Source organism: Acomys minous (genome assembly GCF_964271855.1).
Source record: "Acomys minous genome assembly, chromosome: 18".
In the NCBI taxonomy this organism is placed as follows: domain Eukaryota; kingdom Metazoa; phylum Chordata; class Mammalia; order Rodentia; family Muridae; genus Acomys; species Acomys minous.
In genome coordinates, this window is record NC_140501.1 from 17,479,506 (window position 1) to 17,500,396 (window position 20,891).

Sequence of the window (20,891 nt, forward strand, 5' to 3'; positions counted from 1 at the left end):
CTGTGTCTCTCCAAACACTTATTAACCTCAAGGGACTTTGGAACGAGGAAAACTACTCAGCTATGCTGTGTTCCTGTTGCTTGGTGTACTATGAGTAATGCCATTTGTTCTGACTTAGGAGTCTTCCGTATTCTGCCAACAACCATGAAACATTAACAGACTAATTCAGGAGCTTATGAAAACAGTAGTGATTTCTATGTGCCAACCTTTTTATCAGTGGCTCCCAAACTTCCTAAAGCTGCAACCCTTTAATACAGTTCCGCATGTTGTGGTGACCCCCCCCACCACCATAAAATTATTTTGTTAATGCTTTAATTTTTTTCATGTGCATTGGTGTTTCATCTGCATGTTTGTTTGTGTGAGGGTGTTAGATTCCGGTAGAGACAGTTGTAAGCTGCCGTGTGGGTGCTGAGAGTTTAACCCGGGTCCACTGGAAGAACAGCCTCTTAGCTACTGAGCTAGCTCTCCAGTCCCCATAAAATTATTTTTGTTGCTACTTCATAACGGTGATTTTGCTATTATTATAAATTGTAATGTAAATGCCTGATATGCAGGATATCTGATATGTGACCCCTCTGAAAGGATCATTTGACCCAAAGGTGCCCTGAGCCACAGGTTGGGCATTACCACTCTGTGTTTTACATGTATTATAGTACTTAATTCTCATAATTAATAATACTTATGAGGTTGTACTAATATGAGGAAACTGCTTTAAGATATAAAGTAGCTAATTTTTGAAAACTTGCAAACAGGAGGCTGGTAAGATGGCTGAGTGGTTAAGTGTTTTTGATGTTGTTCATATAACCAGAGTTCAATTTCCAGCACTCAGACTGAGTGGCTTACAAACCATCTGAAACTACAGCTCCAAGGAATTCTTTGGCATCCTTGGGCACCAGCACATAAATGGCATACACATATAAAAGGAAGAAAAAAGGTGTGTGTTTGTTTTTTCATTGCAATCAGAGTAATCTAAATATAAGCCTAGGTGACATTAAAGCCTGTTCTGGTTTTGTTGTTTTGTAGTGCAGAGATGGAACCAGAGCCTTGTGGGCAAGCACGCTAGGTCAAGTGCGCTACCACTGGGCTACATCCCAGCTCCCTAACTTGATCTTAGCAGTTCAAACCTTCCAATTCTGATTTATCAGGAGCAACTTTAATTCTCCAAATATCAAAGTAAAGTACCGAGACCTCTATAGCACAAATACTGCAAATTATGTTTCACTAAAAAAAAACCTTACATTGTATAAATGCTAATATCTTAAAATGCTAAAAAACAAAAACTAGAGGAAGCAAATCTAAGCAACTGTCGTTGCTAAATAATTCTCACTATGTTAATAAGGAAGATGTAGTCCAAGAACACCTCTCGTTGACATGCTAGCATACAGTTCAGGAAACTGCTGCTACAATTAACACTGCCAATGTAACTGTACACAGAATACCTTTCAAATCAATAGTCAGCTTGCTGCAGGTACATGAGCCTTCAAAACAGAGAACATCAAAGCCAGAATGTAGTTCCACAGCTGCAAGACAAGCCAACCACTTAACAGTTTGGCACATTGCTCTTTTCCTGTCAAGCACACCTCAATTTCCCAAAATGCGGTAAAAGTAATCATTATGCCTGTTTTGTTGGGGTTTTTTTTTCTGAAATTAGAAAATTACCAAGACTTTGTAGGTGCACATTTTATCTTTTGTAATGGATCGTTTTTAACAATGGATAGGACAGAGGAAGGAAAAATAATTCTATCCAGGAATTATGCTTTGTGTCTGTTATCCTAGTAGGAGGTTGAGGCAGAAGCATGAATTCCTTGGCTACTCAATGGCTGAGTGTTTATCCAGAATTTACAAGGGCCACTCTGGCAAATAAATAATAGTAACCAAGGTGTAGAACCAGCCTGGAGGCCCATCAACAGGTAAATGGACAAAAAGTACATACATACGTACATACATACATACATACATACAGGATGTTTTGCTCAGGTGAAAAGAATGAAACCAAAACAATCACAGGAAACAGGAAAACAGATGGAACTGGGGGAATCAATGTGTTAAGTGAAAAAAGCCAGATTCAGAGAGAAAATACAACATGTTTTCTATCCTAAGGGGAAATGTAGGTTTAAATTAATATATGCCTATGTATATGCAGGACATGAAAGTACAAAACGAACTTATAAAATTCACTACTTAGTATGCTAGTTAAAGCAGTAACAAAAAATAAACACTTTGGATTGCCTAAAGATAAGAAAGTTCCCAGATACAAGTACATACATAGGTTGAAGACAGTAAGTCATTCTAATCAGCAGGCATCACGAGTACACAGAGCTGAGTCTTAGCTCTTTAAATAAGAGTAAACTACCACAACACAGCATTTCTCACCCCTACATACAGTTCCTTATCTCCTGACGCAGTCATCGCTTAACACACAACCAAAGTTGTTTACTACTCCAGTTTGTCAATCATTCGAGTTTCAGAATAAGGCTTGAGCTAAAGGCAGCCATAAAACAGTCCTGTTCATCACATAGGTCAGGCTCCCACGCTGACAACTAGCTACAAAGTCTACTCAAAACTAAAATTCAGTTGTACCTATGCCATGGTCCCAGGCGCGGTTACATAATAGGAAGCCATCCTCAACAGAGCAAGAGTTATCCTAGAGACAAACTTAGTATGTAGCACTGCAAGTGAAAAAATTAAAATGTAGATTGCGAGTATGATAAATGCCCTAATGCTTCTCCTTATAAAGAAAAATAATGTTCTATCTATAATAAATAATGTATTTGGAATGACTGAGTTTGCCCTCTGCCCTTATATAGTACCTCCACCCATTCAAAGTCCATATAGGACACAGCTTCAGTTTTCAAGGGGTAGGGGATTTTCTACCTACTTTGAAAATGTAGACAAAGGTGAAATATCTTAACAGTAAAAGTAAACTCCAACATTATCTGAAGAGATTTTGAGGAAAAACAATAGTCTCAACTAGTTACATCTATTGAAAGCAAAAGAGCAATATAATAAATTATTTACTGTTAAGAGTATTTAAGTATTGACCATGGTTGAGCCCAATAAGGAAAAGCAGCCCAAAAGAAGAATTCAAATCAATTTATATTATTGAGACACAAATAGAAATGGGAAAGATTTGAAACATAAAACAAGTATCAATGATAAAATTATCCAAAATATATCTGTGACATTTCATTTTTGCAGACACTTAGAAAGAGAAATGTTTAAAAATATAAAGCCACCCCAAACTGACAACTTGAAAGTCACCTTCTACAAACTGGCAACAATTCTTTTTCCTAAAGCATTCTGAAAATGATAATTTTTGAAAAATTCATAATCTGAATCACCTGGCCATGTTATAGCAAATAAACTCAAATGAAGTGGAACTCATACCCCCCAAAAAAGAAAAAATAGTCTCTTCCACAATCCTTAGCATTTGTAAAAGGCACTTGATAGAAATGCTTGGGTGACAACACGCATGCAAGTAATCAGAAAGGTGACATATGGGACCAACTGTACAATTTTATAAACTACGACACACAACATCAACAACACGCACAAATACTTTTCTCCTCTCCCCCCGTAAATAGGTTCTACTAAATTATCTGAAAGTTTGTGAGCGAAAACACAACCCAGTAAATACTGCTGACAATGATTATTTACAAGTTATCTCCAATGACATTGCTAGAATACACAAGGGGGGAGGATAGAGAAATTCCAACAAAGAAAATATAGGGCACCCTTCACTCACTTAAATATGGTTAGGGGTTTATACATTTGAGAGGTAAAACTCTATTAAATGAAAACTAATTATCTTTTCAAACAAGATCTGATTTTTTCCCCCAATAAACCGCTGCGCCTCCCACCAAAATCCATACAGGTACACATACACACGCAAAGTAGGGACAGATTTTTCTCTCCTAAACCAACCACCACTGTAATACTAACATAATAGAAAAGGGCAAATGACAAGGTTAACTAGAAGAGAGGCACGTTCCCCAGCACAGCTATTCTCTCCGGGTCCACAGCCCCTAAAGCCGGTTTTCAGCCCAGCGGCATCCCACTCTACAGCAATCTACTCCAATCTCGCTCGATTTATGACGCCGATCACCTCCCGAACAGGTACGTGCACTCGGCCCCGCCGCCGGTGGACAGCCCACTAGTGTCTCACGGGTGTCTGAGTCAGAGAATAAGGAAGCCACAGCGAGTTGGGGTGCGGGGTGGGTTCTTGGGAGGGGGGCTCGGTGGGGAGCAGGCCGTGGGGTGCGGCCGGGGGACTGGAGGGAGGTGGGCCGGGCGGTCTCGCAGGGCGGCAGGAGGCTGCCCGTCCTCTCCGGGGCGTCCCGGGGCGGGGGGTGGCGGTGTGGTCCCGCCGGGCGGTCCCCCCGGGGGCCCCGCGCACTCACCACCTGGTAGCGGCCAGTCCCCAGCTGGTGGTGATCCATCCTGCCCGCCTCGGGGTCCGGCTTCCGAGCGGGCGTGTCCCCTCCGCGCTCAGCTCCCTCGGCCTCCCCGGTCGACGACGTCCTCGCCGCAGAGCCCCTTCCGCCGCCTCGGGTCCTGCCGCCGCGCTCGCCCGGCGGGGCCGCTTCACTTCCTGTCGTCGCTCCCTCGGCTGCGGCAGAGACCTCCGCGTCGCCAGCCGATCGGCGCCGGAGCTCCCGGGAGCCGCGCGCGCTACTGAGCATGCTCGGGGCGGACGCGCATGCTCTCTGGCTCCGCCGGCGTCCCATCCGCGCCCGGGCTGAGAAGGTGGCCCTAGGTGGGAGGAGATGGAAAAAGTCAGGCAAGTCCCGGGGAGCCCTGTAGGTTGTCAGCTTCTTCGGAGTGGGCGGTGGCAAAAAAAGTGGGGAGAAAAAAATTCTCCCCGCTTGATTGGATTTTTCCGTGAAGGTAGGTTTCACTATGGGGCGAGCGAATGCACCGTCACTGCGGGACCAACCTTGAGAAGAGTAGAGGCGCCACGTTCCTAGCGCACCTGAGCACAGACAGGTCTCCCTTTTTACTAGTCCTCAGCCTAGAACATCTCAAAGAGATCCATCTCAGGATGGACCATTCGAAATCATTAATGAGTTAGTCTATTTATTCGAGATATATATATATATATATATATATATATATATATATATGCACATGTAAACATAAAATTATAATATCTAAATATATATAAACATATAAAATCAGCTTTAAATTCACAGTAAAATTTCCAGGAAGGAAAAAGACACGTATTCTTGCTTCTGCCCTTGCATAGGCTTCCTCAGTAGAACAGCACATTTGTTACAAATACCGAAGCCAGGATAACATACCGTTATCACCTAGGTCCGACAATAGCATTGGAGTTCGTTTTGAGCATTGTGGGTTCTGCCCAATATACCATTACTGTGCACATGATAATTCATACCAAACTGCCCTGAAGGTCCTGTGTAGAGCTATACCCGCCTCTTTTACAGCCCCCCTTCTTTCTAAGAGATTTACAAATCCAAATAACACTTAAGATATTCCAATGCCTTCCAGAGAAAGGGGTCTTTAGAAATAGGAAACGGAAAGGCAGAAGAAAATAATGAATGAGGTAGGGTTTTTTTTTTTTTTTGCGCCAATACTCAGATATTCCTAAGATTTGATAATGGTAAAGAATCGCTTTCTGTGGAACATCATCATGCCCTGAGGCTAGCCACGCATGACACACTGTGTTTGTGCATCTTTTTCTCTCACACAAGGCACGGAGCAGGTTTCCCTAACAATGCAAGAGTATAGTGGACCAGCAAAAGGTACCTTTTAACCCAAACATCTGCTTATTTTACCATGAAAACTATGATCCCACCTCATCTGGCCTTTTTTTTTTTTTTAAGATAACCAAGCCCTTTATCCATAAATGATCATACTGTGGAGATCCCCTGAGGGAACGAGGGGAGGAAATCTGGAGAACTCTCCCTTTGCTTTCACGCATGTACGGAGGAGAATTCTGAAAAAAAAAGAAAAAAGAAAAAAGGAAGCCAGTGGGTGTCCCTCGGCAACTGGTTCAACTACCTAGCAAGATGGATAATCGTTTAGCTAAAGAAGTTAAATCTTCCTGGTATCTTTGTTTTTCAAATCATCCCTCAGATCTCTATTTGGGCCATCTTGCAATATGGAATGCTAGCATGGCCAATTAGCAATAACAAAAAGTGATGGTATTGTCATAGCTAATTTTCTTCATGTATTCCAATGTAATGTGTTTTATAGTCTAAGGTAATAACCATGCCATTTCATCAGTGTTGCTAGTGTTAAGCACTAACTCTTATGGTATCACCCCTAATAGAATTACCTTCAGGATCTAAACAACACCTAATGTTAGCAAAGAAAGCTTAGATTCCTATAAAACTTGTTATCTATAAAGGCCATTTGGAATTGAATTTCTGTGTCCTTTTATTTTCATTAACCACCTAGGTTCACTTGTGTCTCTGGATTTTATTACTTCTAAGAAAATCAGAGACCTGACTCAGAGTAAACATCCCGAATCCTTTTTATATATCAATTTGTTCCTTTTAGTCCCACCCAGGTTCTCTGAATAGGTTTCTGCTCTCACAGAACAGAAGACACAATTCAATGATATAGTATATTTTCAGTAAGAGAACACCGAGACCAAACAGCACTGAGATCTTCTGAATCCAGTCACTGTGTGTGTGTGTTGTGTTAGCTTCCACACAACTCTGTGCTGTAGGAAGACATGACTGCAGTAGCTACTTAACTGAAACTCAGAGACAGAAAAAGTGAGCAACTTTACCAGGGCCAAAGTCATCAATGAGTGGTGATAGACATCAGAACCTCCACAAAGTGAGGCATTGCACCCTAGAAAAGAACAAATCCTTGTCTCCTTTCCCTGTCCTGACCGTCTCTACTGTGGCCCCTGTGAAGAAGAGGTAACCTAATGATGCGTCATGAATAACCAACCTGGACTCCGGCCAGCGCTACCTTTTTCATCCTGGAAGTCACGATGCTTTCTCCTTGTCTGCAGAAGCGGCATTCTGATCACTTTTCCCCGTGTCAACTAACCTACAGCCATAACAAAGCAAGATGCTCACATGTGCCCTGGGAGCCACTCCTTGGGGGATGAAATAGAAGCCCCCTTAAGAGATCTGAGTCAAGCAATGGCAATATTCTTTGAGGTCTTAATAACTGGAAATATTTTTAACACTTTTAGCCATGACTCCACTTCCCTAAAAAACTGATGGTGATACACTGCCCCAAGCCACCTCAAGAAGAAGTGTAGAATTTCACTGAGGTTGACTGACACTTCTTGCTTAGCCCAATCAAATTCCATCTCCAAATGTTTACAAGCGCCGCACTGCCACACTGGGTAACACATCTGCCCTAGATTCTCTTTCAGGAGAGTTCAGTCTGCTCAGCTGTAAGGAATGCGGACAGCCAGCATCTTTCAGCTGTAGGCTTTCAGACTGTATGCCTGCAAGGATGTTGTGGGCAGCAGCCAGCCCTCCACTGAGCTAGGCAGCTGGATGCAGCCTGGGCTGTTGTTCTTTTGTGACACCAGACCTCTTTAAGCTAAACTCACCAAACTGTTGAGCAGGTACTTGTCAAAACATATAATCTGCATCATATTATGGCTGCTCTCCCTGCAGAATCTCTCACAGTCTTGTTTTGTTTTGTTTTTTGATTTTCGAAACAGGGTTTCTCTGTGTAGCCTTGGCTCTCCTGGACTCATTTTGTAGACCAGGCTGACCTCAAACTCACAGCAAACCACCTGCCTCAGCCTCCCGAGTGCTGAGATTAAAGGCGTGTGCCACCACACCCAGCCCTTGCACTCTTAATTTTATGTCAGCATCTGCTTTCTGAAAAGCCCAGCCGAGGCAAGTACCAAGAGGTAAAATGATAGACTATTATGACTAGAACATTCTATTAGACTAGAAGGAATATTTGTGACTTTGCACATTTGTCTACCAAGTGACTGAAAAGAAGTAAATTATTATCTCCCGGAGACTCTGTCTATATCTAACTAAAATCCATTGTCCTTTTCTGAACTTTATTATTCTAAAATCTATTTTTCAGAGAATGCATAAAAGTCTGCTTTTCACTTTAGTAAATTAAAATAAGCACATTGATCAATCCAGACTTTTTTAGTGTTGCTGTATATACTTGTCCTTAAGCAGTTGTAGGCTTGAGCCTCAATTTAGCATCATACCATGTTCCATATTTAGCTGGTTATGGGATTCCTGTCATCTGTTTGGCTTCGTAATTTTAGAGAGAAAATGTAAAGCAAGTGATTTGACAATGAGGCACATGCTTTTTGCTCTCTCCTTATTCTCTTCCAGTAGAAAGGACAAATCTAAAATGAAGCTCGTCTTCCATCTATCAGAATTCAACTACAGAAAGAAGCAGGACAGATGTATATGATGAAAGTATTTGAGAGGGCTGGAGAGATGGCGTAGCCATTAAAGGCTAATCTTACAACCCAGACGAATATAGTTTTGGCTTCAGGTCCTTTGTTGTTGGGTTTTGGGTTTTTTTTGTGTTTTTATTTTTTGTTTGTTTGTTTGTTTTTTGGTAATTCTATAACTTTGACATTCAGCAGGTTAGTTCTCATCCACATTGACCGTCTGTGGATTCTTGAGTGTGGTAACAGGCATGTAAGTTACCAATGTGAAGAGCTTGTTTGGTGACTCCTCATCTTCATTTATGTTTTCTGGACAAACATGTTCGGATGCGATATGGAACATTGCTTATTCCTTTGGCCCAGACAGCTTTATTGAGCCTGGTATCTATACGCACATCTGGAGTCTCCCATCACCTCCATGGCAAGCTTCTGAATTTCTCTGAATGCCTGAGGAACACACTTCTTGAAGCCCACTCCATGGATGCGCTTGTGAATGTTGGTGGTGTACTCTCTGTCACCACCTCATTCATGGTGGAACGGCCCTTCTTCTCACCGCCGAAAAGCCATTCTGCTGGGCCAAAACTGGAACAGCCTTTTTTTTTTTTTTTAGGTTTGTTTGTTTTGAGGGGATTGTATTTGTGTTTGTGTTTGTTTTGCATAGATTAGTGCATGTAACTGTGGGTGCTGGCTAGGCAACTGATGATCCCTTCTGGCAGGAGATAAAGATTCTATCTTATGGAGAAAAACGTTACTTTTAAATACACCCACGTGATCAAATCAGGACCATTTGGGTTCTAGAGGCTAACCTTCACTTAAAGTCAACTCATTCTGAACTCCAGTCGGACTTTAAAATGCTGTCACAGCAATGCTGCTTTGGACAGATTAGTCAGACTACACCCTAACCACACTGATGTGCTGCACTAGTGTCACAGGTTTATTTAAACACAAGTTAAAATGGTTTCTGTAGAATAAAGATAAAGCAGGAAGACAATGAAAGGGAAAGGTGCCAAAAAAAAAAAGGTAGCTTAAAATTTTAAATATTCTTATATTTGTTTCCTGTCAGATTTATCTCATATAAAGTGTTCAGGTGTAGTTATGGGTGGAGGCCTCACTAGGCAACAATTCAAAAAGATCAGCAGTATGATTGTCTGTATTGCAGTCCTGGTGATATAATTAGCATTTTCATTCTTGCCCAGAGTTTGGTCATGGACAACAAACATGGACAAATCAATAGACATTTTCCATTAGAGAGTTCAAACTTGAATTTGAACAGCAGGAAAGTTATTAGAATAGCATTTACTGGGCCCTGAATACTTTTAGTTCTTTGGCCATACTGAAGAGCAGAGTGTTGTGTGATTATTTAGTTTCTTCTCTCTCTCTCTCTCTCTCTCTCTCTCTCTCTCTCTCTCTCTCTCTCTCTCTCTCTCTCCAAGGTAATCCCTGTCATTGAAAGCAGGGGTGACCCTGAACTCTATTGCCTCTTGGGACAGGTTTCCTTTAAGTGATCAATATGTGCTCTCTGTTTGAGAAAAAAATGCAGTGGTGGAGAATACTAGGAGAAAAGGGATATGTACTGCATGTCAGCCCTTGTCAACATGTTATAAGCACTGGCTCTCCTCCCCCCACAGTCAATCTATGTCTATCTTGTAAAGCATAGTCTGGTGTCCAAGTCATTGTTTCACCACTAACAGTGTCACACAGCAACAATAATGTCACCATATTTTCAGTACTTAGAATAAAGGACACCTGGCATCCAAAAGGATAAATAAAGATAACAGTCAGGCCCAATGTCTCCCCAAGTGCTGCTTTTTCAAAAGCAAGAAGCAACTCAAACCTATTTCCTGTCCTTAGCTTTCAAATAGGGGAAAGGCTAGTGGGCTCACAGAGCCAAAGGAAGTAAACATAGGAAACAAAAGGAAGTCCCTTTGACATCTCACTTCGCTTGTTGCTAATATGTAAAGTTTCCTTACCTATAAGGTTTGGTAGCTAAGATCTGCCGAGCTAGGCATGGTGGCACACACCCGTGATCTCTGAGTTCAAGACCAGCCTGATCTTCATAGCAAATTCCAAGCCAGCCAGATCTACATAATGAGATCCTTTCTCAAAATAAATAAACAAATAAGTTTTGGCCGAAAGTTCCTCTAAATAAAAGACATTCAGTTTTACAGTTCTTTCTCTAGGTACTCCTAAAAACAAGCACTGATGCCAGGAGTGGTGGCATTTTAAATGCATTTAATCCTAGTACTCGGGAGGCAGAGGCAGGCATCTCTGTGAGATCAAGGCTAACCTGATCTACAAAGAGAGTTCAAGAACATCCAGGGCTATTACACAGATGTATCCTGCTTCACAAAACCAAGTACAAACACCTGTGATACAGATACATGTATGTACATTCAGCATATATAGTAGAAAAATCAAAGTGTTAGTTCAAAAGGAGCAGATGCTATGAATAGCAATGACAGCTGACTAGAACCGAACTGTCTAGAAAGCAGTCATAAAACTCTAGCCTTTGTGAACTTACTGCCTAAGACTACAAGATCGCCCAAGCCAACACCTTCATTTTAAAGAAAAAGAAACTGAGGTTCTAGGTGCTGGTGAGATACATCAGAGTGTAAAATTTGATCCCCAGAGCCCAAGTTTAAAAGCCAAAAATAGTGGCACATGCTTGTAACCACATCAGTGGGGAGACAGAGCTCACTGGCCAGCCAACCAGCTCTGTTTGGGGAGCTCCAAGTCAGTAAGGGGACCTGTCTAAAGCAACAACAAAGTAGGCAGTGTCGGAGGAATAACACCCATGATACCCTGTGCCTCATGCCACATCAGCCATACACACACACAGACACAGACACACACACACACACACACACACACACACAAACTGAAGCTTTGAGTGGTAAGTTCACTTAGGCTATATCTGCAATCAACTACCACTTCTCTCCTAGCTTTGCTTAACTTTGAAACTTCAAAAGAGAAAAATCCAAATACTTTTGACTTTTCCCACATCATCCTCCTAGAAATAGCCCTCTAGAACACTACTACCATTATAAATCAATAAGGTAGAATTCTAGCAGTCATGAAGTCAGTGTGTCAAATTCTTGTAGAAGAGATAAGACAGGTAAATGCATTGGAAAAAAAACTAAATTAGCATGAATTCTCCTCAGGTTTCTGCTTTGTTACACGTAAGACAAATATAGTAAAATATGTTCCCCACAAATCGTTTCTGTGCAATTATAGTAGATAACATCAGCTGTACATATTCAGGCTTGAAAGTCAAACAACCCTTTGTGTTTACATAGAGTTGAGGATTTAAGAAAACCAGATATGGAGAGATAAATTGGATTCTCTCTCTTAACTAAGTCACCACTCTAGCCACGGCCATTTTGACATGTTTCCTAAGACAATACAGCGACACTATCCAATATAATAGGCCCTAGTCGCATATGGTTATTTACATATAAGCTAAATAATACTACAAATTACTTTCCTTACTCACCCAAGACACATTTCAAATATTCAGTTGCCATGTGTAGGACTAGTGGCCACCTTACTGATCACCTTAGCTATAGAACACTTACATCACAGAAAGGTTCATTGGACATTATTGCTCAATAGAACATTCTCTTACTCACCTTAAGCTGCCCCCACCTTCCTTCACTTCTGGAATTAGCCAAGTCAGTTTGCAATAGCCTTGGTCTCATTCTGCCATATCTTAGCCATATAGTCACTGGGTGGATCAACCTGCTGAGCTGGTTTGCTCATCGTTAAATCATAATCATTCCTTCTCTGTCTGTCTCCCAGATTGTTGGGAAGCTCATCCAAACACAGAGGACTGTCACTCCAGGAGGCCCCTGTCCTCCTGTCCCATCTTTAATGTCCCAGTGGCTGTCAGGAGGGAAAGAGCTTTAAAATGTTTGCATGTAAATTTTGGAATAAGTATTACCTCTGTAGAACGCTGAACTGAGTTAGGTCTTCCAGCCTGAGCACAGCACAGGTTTTTCTAGGATGACTTGGCTTATACTGTCATATTACCAAGTCATCATAAAGGAAAAGATGCGACTGTATGTAACCACAGAAAATACGTCTGAAGTTGCTTATCCAGTAATAAAGTTATGACGTGGCATATTAGTCAGTCATAATTATGGTAATAATACATAATGTTTACTGCATGTCGCTGGCAGTTTTGCTGAATGTTTCATGCATATTATCTCACTATATTCTCAGAGTAAGCATATAGAGCAAGCACTACTGTTGCTAGCTTTTCCCAGTGCAGAAAATATGGCCTGAAGAGACTTACCAAAAGACACAAGTCAGAGGAGAAATGAAACATATTACAGTTTTACTTGAACAGTATTTTTATTTCAATATAATCACACGTAAGAAAGTATACAGCTCATAAGTCTATACCTTGATGATTTTTGGAAACTACATAATCTCATGTAGCCAGAATCTGAATTAAAGACATGGAATGATTTCCGGAACACCCAAAATACCACAGTGATTTGTTTGTCATCTTTTCCCTTGTGCAAGGAATAACAATTATTTTGACTTGCAGCACTAAAAAATTTGGTTTTAACTTTTTACATTAAATTTACCCTGCTATATTTGTTTAATCTTACATTGTTAAGATTTCTTCATCTTGTTAAATTTGGTTGTATATCTATTTTGTCACTGTGTATCTGTTGATAACCGTGGCTTCTAGTCCCTTCTGGAACTACCACAGTAGCATATCATAAGCTATGTGGTTTGAGAGACAGAAAGGTATGCTTTCATAGTTCTGTGGGTTAGAAGTTCAAGATCAGGGTTTCAACTGGGCTGGTTCCTTCAGATATCCTTAAGGAAGAGTCAGTTCTATGCCAGGCCTTCCCAACAGACTCTGCCGGCTTACTTGCAGTTGTGTGGAGACGGATCATTCATTCTGTCTTCATCTCCACATGGTACTCTCTGCGTGCCTGTTTGTACCAAAAGGCTTTCCTTCTACAAGGTCTCCAGGTAGTGGGTTAAGGTCCAAAGTGCTATCTGACTTCATCTTTACTACAGCTACCTACAGCAATGATGTTCCCTGATTAAATTCAAGTTCTCAAGCCATGTAGGAGATACAAAAATCCAACCCTAAGACATTGTGAACTATGCTGCTAAAAGTGTTCTCACACGTGTTTTAAAACATTTGTCTTTGCAAGTGCATATGCTAGATTCTAAGTATGTGTATAATAGATGTCTGATAAATGTGTGTGTGCATATTTCCACTTTCGTTGATGCTGTGCAACGGTTTTCTAAGACAATTATAAGATTTTTTCCCTCTCCTAATCAATATATGGGAATTAAAATAGATCCACAGCTTTCCAGACATTTGGTTTTGCTTTTTTTCCTTAAGCTTTAACCCTCCTGGGGCTGGAGAGATGTCTCAGCAGTTCAGAGGTCCAACTACTCTTCCTAAGGTCCTCAGTTCAATTCCCAGCACCCACATGGAGGTCACAGCTGTCTGTAACTCCAGTTCCAGGGCCTTCGCCATCTTCTTCTGGCCTCGGTGTACAGCAGACATGCAAGAGGCACACAATTGTATATGCAGGCAAAGCATCCATACACACAAGGCAAATGTTTTAAATGTAATTTTATCCATCGTTATGAGTCTTGCTTCTCTTTTTTTTTTTTTTTTTTTTTTTTGGTTTTTTGAGACAGAGTTTCTCTGTGTAGCCTTGGCTGTCCTGGACTCACTTTGTAGACCAGGCTGACCTCGAACTCACAGCGATCTACCTGCCTCTGCCTCCCGAGTGCTGGGATTATAGGTGTGCGCCACCACGCCCGGCTTGCTTCTCTTGATAAATAAAAATTTGAACTCATTTAGATGCATCTCAATTATTTTATCTAAACTGCTCGTTTGTTTGTCTACTTTCTATAACATTGACCTTTTTTTTTCCAGCTGGATTCGCCACCATTTGAAAAGGAGTCCTTTGTTAGATATAGCTTTGGAGTTAGCAATAAGACTAGATTCCTTTTTCATTCTTCTTGGTCTTAGGAGGCAAGCTTCAAGAGACTGATATATGTGGTTGATTTTTCTCCTTTTCTGCATTATTATTTAGTATCTTTAAAATACCTGTTGGTTTGGGTTTTTTTTTAAAGATTTATTTATTTCTGTATACAATGTTTTGTCCACATGTGCACCTGCACACCAGAAGAGGGCACCAGATCTCATTGTAGATGGTTGTGAGCCACCATGTGCGTGCTGGGAATTGAACTGAGGACCTTCGGAAGAGCAGCAAATGCTCTTAATCTTTGAGCCATCTCTCCAGCCCCTAAAATACCTCTATTGATTAGAGCTTCTATAGCTGTTATAAAACGCCATGATCAAAAGTGTCTTGGAGAGGAAAGAGTTTATATCATACTCTTCCGGGTAACAGTACATCACTGAAGGAGGGCAGGGCAGGAATTCAAGCAGGGCAGGAACCTAGATGCAGGATCTGATGCAGAGGCCATGGAGGAGTTCTATTTACTAGGTTGCTTGTCATGGCTTGCTCAGCCTACTTTCTCATACCATCCAGGACCACCTGCATAGGGATGGCACTGCCCACTGTAATCTGGGACATCCTACACCAATCATCAACCAAGAGAATGTAGTATAGACAAATCTTATAAAGGCATTCTCCTAGGCAAGATTCTGTCTTCCCAGGTGGCCCTGCTTGTGTCCACTTGCCATAAAAATCAGCCAGGACAATGCCCACTCAATGATGGAAGAGGAAAACCATCCTATCAAGCAGAGACAGGAGCTGCAAATCATACAAAACTGTCCATCAGAAGATGGCCTATGTGGAGATTTCTATTTTCTTTGTTACTTAACTTTTGTCTTCAGGAGTGAACACATACACATTAGTCTCTGTGCTCATCGAATTTGGTTGCTTCTGGTGTTCCTTTTAGAAGCCATGGCTGTTCTGCCCTCTTGTCTTTCTTCCTCAGAGGTTCTCACTGGGCTTGCTTCCCCTTTGGTTGGCTCTGCTGTCATGGGGATGGGGTGTGGCCTCGCTCAGAACTCAGGATGGCTCCTGTAGAGTAGTCCAATGTTATTACTTTTTCAACTCCAGTTGATTGACATTGCCATCCAATCACAATGCTGAGATGATGATAAAATGCTATTTCATTTAATATGCATTTTCATTCTCAAGGAAGAAATATTTCAAGACATAAGAGATGTGTCACGCTTACAAATAAAGTTTAAGAAGCCTCTAAATTTTCCCTAACTGTAAATGGGGTCTAACCACTTAAATGCCATCTCCTTTCTATTTTTATCTGTTATTGTAGATGGAGTCTCTTAATATCCTCAACTAAGTATTGGTTCCATAATGAGCTAAAATGAAACTGAGGTTTTTCAAAATTACTTTATTATTATGGTAAAATAAACATAATTCCCTCTCTCTCTCTCTCTCTCTCTCTCTCTCTCTCTCTCTCTCTCTCTTTCTCTCTCTCTCTCTCTCTCTCTCTCTCTCTCTCTCTCTCTCTCTTTCTCTCTCTCTCTCTCACACACACACACACACACAGAGCCTTTCAAATATTTGGACTGAGCTATATCCCTAACTCTACCTATGCTAATTCTCTTAAAATCATGTATTTGCTGGATGCCCTAGGATCCAGGGTTTAAGATAGAGCCATGTGTTTATATTGATTTGTGGGAAATAATTAGATATAACTTGTGTTGGTTCAGGGAAAGAGAGCACTTAACCACTCTTTTGTTTTGTTTTTGTTTTTAACTAAATCAAGGCTTCTGTGGGAACTAGGAATTTTAAAGAAATTGTCCATTCTGTCTGCCTGTATATTAACTTATTATTACATTTGTAACAAATTAAGCAAACTTGGTGGTGTTTATACTGTATACTTTTATTCTGTTACAGTCCTGAAGGCCAGAATTTCATGATGATCCTTATACGGCTAACATCAAGATGGTGACAGGGCCCTGGTTGCTTCTTTGGATGGTCTAGAGGAGAGAATTTGTTCTCTGGCTTCTCTCAGCAATGGAGATTGCATTCCTTACAGCCTTGGTCCGCATTTTCTCTTCTGTCTCATCAAATGTCTTCATCTCTCAAACCTCATTAGCCTGAGAAATGCTTAAGTGACCCTGTATATATAGGCACATAAAATAATTGTACAACTCAACTTCTGCTGATAATAAATCATTAAAATATTATAAAAACTAAAAAACATGATAGAAAACTTGCCATATTAACCATTTTCAGCATGCAGCTCACTGGCGTCCAGCACATTTGTATCTTCTTGTCTCCACCAACATCATTTAAATCCAGAACTTCCATCGCATCCTGGCACTGTGCCTGTTGAACACTAACCATATGTGGCTTTCTCCTCCTTGTCACTGGCAGTTGGTCACCTTTCTGCTTTGGGCCTCTGTCATTCTGACTGATGAAAATACCTCATCTTTGTGAGATTACAAAATATTTGGGTATTTTCTTTGGCTTCTTTCAATTGCCATAAAGTCTTCAAATTTCACCCATGTTGGGCTGGGGAGATGGCTCATTGGATAACAGCACCTGCTACCAAGCCCAGTGACCTAAGTCCCATTGCCAGGACCAGTATAATAGAGGGAGAGAAGTGACTCTGTGGGACACACACACACACACACACACACACCAACAATATCTTAAGTCATATTCCTTTTAATGTTAGAATTTCATCCATGTCACAACATGTGTTAGGACTGTTTATTTGACTAAATAATATTCTCTCATATAATAAACTATGATTTATTTATATATAATTATTTTAATACATATTGGGCTGTTTCCACTAGAAATAGTTTTATTTAATCTCTAACTACAGCCCAGTGCAAACATAATTTTAAAGCTGGTTGTGTCACTAAATAGCAGACCTTAGCTAAATTTAATTTTTTTATATCTTAATTTTATCATTAAAAGTAAAAATTAAGGTACCCATGTCACTGTAATACAGTGAAGGTTTAATAAGAAAACAAAACATCTAGTGTATGTAAAGCAGATCAAATAGCTGGATATCTCTCAACTGGCAGCTAGACATAGTTCGTGTGGATAGTAGACAGTTGAAGAATTTGCGCCACACATCTCAGAAGACATACAGACTGATGTATGCAATACATATCTTGCTTTATGAAAAGTCATCTGAGGTCAAATACATATGGCATGTCCCCAAGATACTTTTAGCTTCTACAATATACTAAAATCAATGAAGGAAGACAAGGATAATTTGTGAACCATGTACTTTTTCTTCTGCCTATAATCTATTTGCCAACCTCAGAGAGGTTAAAATGTCAAATCAAAGTCTGGTTTTAAGCGGCATCAATTTTGTTTATCAGACAAATAAAATCATACCTTTAAGGAACCAACTGAAGATAAACTAATTCCTAGGGTTAGCAGTGATCAAACTTTTCAGAACAAATTTTAGTGTGTGTGTGTGTGTGTGTGTGTGTGTAAGTGCACTCATTTCTGTGTGTATATGGGTGTGGCAGCCAAAGGTCAACTTTGGGTAACTTTCTTTATTGCTCCCCAGCTTACTTTTTTTTTTTTTTTAACATTTATTTATTTACTTACTTAGGGAGAAGGTTCTGCCCATTTGCCACAGAATGTGGGTGGAGATCTGAAGCTTGTTCCAGTCAGTTCTCCCCCCCCCCCACCCACCCAACCTTGTGGCCTCTTGGGATTGAACTCAAATCATTAGGCTTGGTGACAAGTGAGCCATCTTGCCAGCGCTCTGCCTTATTCTGTGAAAAAGTCTCCCAACACCTGGAGTCCTCTGTCTCAGCTGGCCATGAAGCTATGGAATCTGTCTGTCTCTGCCTCCCTTCCACCTTCCACTAAACCCCCCTTGTAGCACTGGGGTCACCGATGTGTACCACCATGCCCAAATTTCATGGAGTTTTATTTTAGACTAGAATCCAGGAGTTTGTGCAAAAAGTATCTTATCCACTGAGCATTCTCCTCAGTCACTCAGGAAGTATTTTGAGTGGATTTTATAAAATATTTAAAAAGTCGCCTCTTGTAAAATATGATTATAAGCTGTAAAGAACTTTTAAGTATGTCTTATAATGTTAATAACTGGAGTTTATAATAAACATTTCTGATTAAAGAAATTAAATTTCACTGGGCGTCGTGGTACACGCCTTTAATCCCAGCACTCGGGAGGCAAAGGCAGGTGGCTTACTGTGAGATGGAGGCCAGCCTGGTCTACGAAGAGAGTCCAGCCAGGGCTACATAGAGAAACCCTGTATTAGAAAACAAAAACAAAAAACCCAAGAAATTAAATTTCCAAAAAGGAAAGAAAATTATTGAACTTTGGCCTTTTTTCCACCACAAACATAGCTTTTGGGGGAGAGTAAGCCTAATCATTTTCTATGTTTTTGTTTTGTTTGTTTTCTTTTGTTTGTTTTGTTTTGTGTAGCCCAGGTTTTCCTCTTGTTCTCAACATTCATACTGCCTCAGTCTCACTCCTAACTGCTGGGGTTAAAGGCATGCCTGGCTCGGTGTTCAATTTGTATTCTTTGTTTGTTTTTCAAGACAGGGTTTCTCTGTGAAGCCTTGGTTGTCCTAGACTCTCTTTGTAGACGAGGATGGCCTCGAACTCATAGAGATCCACATGCCTCTGCCTCCCTGGGTGCTGAGATTACAGGTGTGCACCAACATTCCCAGCGAATTTTATATGCCCCCCCCTCTTCACTTAACATTGTAAAGCACTTCCTTACATGGATTTTTCTGAAGTGATGCTTTAGAATTTAGTACTTTTCTTTTAATTCTTCAGTGAGCAAATTCTTTCAAGAGATGAATAATGGCGAAGTAATTAAGAATAGGCTTGGACAAATTTATTGGTTCAAATCTCAGACCTTCCAACACCAAATGATAGCAGAATGTTGAGAAGTTGATCTCTCTATTCAGATTTTTAACTGAAAATGCAAAATTCTTAACTATCCAGAAGACTGATATAAAAGTTAAATATAATCATGTGAGTATTTTGAATACTCACAATGATGTCACTTTTATTAGCAACTTAAAATCTAGGTACGGTATTTTAAAGACTGGAATATTTAGATGAGATGGCTATAAGCATTTAAAACCTATAACATTATATCCTGAAGCCCTCACTGTCATGTGACTTTATTTGAAGATAGCATCTTTAATGGAGAACGTTAAAGTTAAGTGAGATCATGAGTAGAATCTTAATCTCATAAACTTGGTATCTTTTCCAAGAAGAGGAAGAGGAACCAGAGAATCTCTCTACACTCTGCACAGAAGAAAAGTCACAGTAGGATACAGAAAAGAGAGCCAGAAGAGAGGCTTCAGCAAGTATCAACACTGATCCCTTCTGCTTGGACTTCCAGCCTCCTTAACCGTGAAAAAATAAATTCTTGTTGCTTAAGCTACCCAGTCTGTGGCATTTTGTTAGAGCATCCTCGGTACACTGAGTTATCTATCTCTTGATCTATCGATCTATCAATAGATAGAATACATAGAATATGCATTTTCAGTTTAAATTTCAATAATTGGAAGTCAATCAATATAATCCTCAATTTTTCATTTATGTAATAATCTTGTAATCTTATATTTTTGTTTTCCAGAGGGAAATAAATCTTTACTGAAAAGCCGTGTGCATGAAGAATGGCCTAACCAGAATGCAGCCACGCCAGAGCTTCCAGCCTTTGGCTATGAGAAGAATAGTTTGTTGCCTGCACCACTTACTGCGAAGCCCTAACAGAAGTTCTTACTGTCATGTATATGGTAATTAAGTGTGCCTTTTCAAAACAAACAAGCCAGCTAATTCTGACTTTAACAACAGAAAATGTAAAAATGTTATCACCTTAAGGTCACTTATCCGCTGCTGTGAGAGACACTGTAGAGCAGTGGTTCTCAACCTTCCTAATGCTGGACCCTTTAATACAGTTCTCATGTATTAAAGTTCACACACACAGAAAATGATTTTTTTGTTGCGACTTTGTAACTGTGATTTTGCTACTGCTATGAATCATAATGTAAACGTGGAAGGGGTTGCACCCACAGGTTGATTACCACTGCCAGCTGCACCCGCAGGTTGCTTACCACTGCCATGGACCAATGAGCAGGAAACGAAAGAGCACTGTGTCTTAGGTGTTCTTTGCTGACATTCCCCAGCCAAAAAAAAAAAAAATCCCTTTACAAAGAAACTCAAAAATCATCACTAGGAACAATAATATTTATATAACTTTATGATAAATTGAGAAATTTTAATGGAAAAAAAACCACAATAAAGGTACTCATCAGTACCATAAAAATAAGAGGGGAAAAAAAAGGTGAAACTAACAAATGTTAGCAAGTACTTGGAATAATTGGACCTTGTGTGCAGTGCTGCGGAGACTAGATGGGAGGACAGAAAATTGCTTCAGAAATTAAAAATAGAACTGCTCTATGATCCAGCAACTGCATTTCTGGGTATGCGCCAAATATAATTGAAAGATCCTAAAAGAATAATTACACACCTATATTCAATGCAGTGTAATTCAAATATACTCATGCACGTGTTTATACACATATAT

General features: G+C 40.3%; 1 protein-coding gene, 1 long non-coding RNA gene and 1 pseudogene across 3 annotated transcripts in view; 1 reads left to right on the forward strand and 2 right to left on the reverse strand.

Annotated features, from left to right (window-relative positions):
* The window catches only part of NDFIP2 (Nedd4 family interacting protein 2), a 49,614-nt gene extending 44,809 nt beyond the window's left edge, over positions 1-4,805 (reverse strand). The window contains exon 1 of the mRNA XM_084767522.1: positions 4,401-4,805. Coding sequence (XP_084623648.1) covers positions 4,401-4,727 — 327 coding nt within the window. The 5' untranslated portion in view covers positions 4,728-4,805. The remainder of the gene's footprint in view (positions 1-4,400) is intronic.
* Positions 4,748-16,546, forward strand: LOC311589232. The gene is made up of 2 exons (XR_014776462.1): positions 4,748-4,887; positions 16,240-16,546. It is a non-coding gene; the product is annotated as an uncharacterized lncRNA (long non-coding RNA).
* LOC311589548 (large ribosomal subunit protein eL31-like) lies at positions 8,562-11,886 on the reverse strand (annotated as a pseudogene). The gene is made up of 2 exons: positions 11,856-11,886; positions 8,562-8,930 (listed from the first exon to the last, which is right to left on the reverse strand). The product of its transcript is annotated as a large ribosomal subunit protein eL31-like (transcript).
* Positions 16,547-20,891: the final 4,345 nt, after the last annotated feature.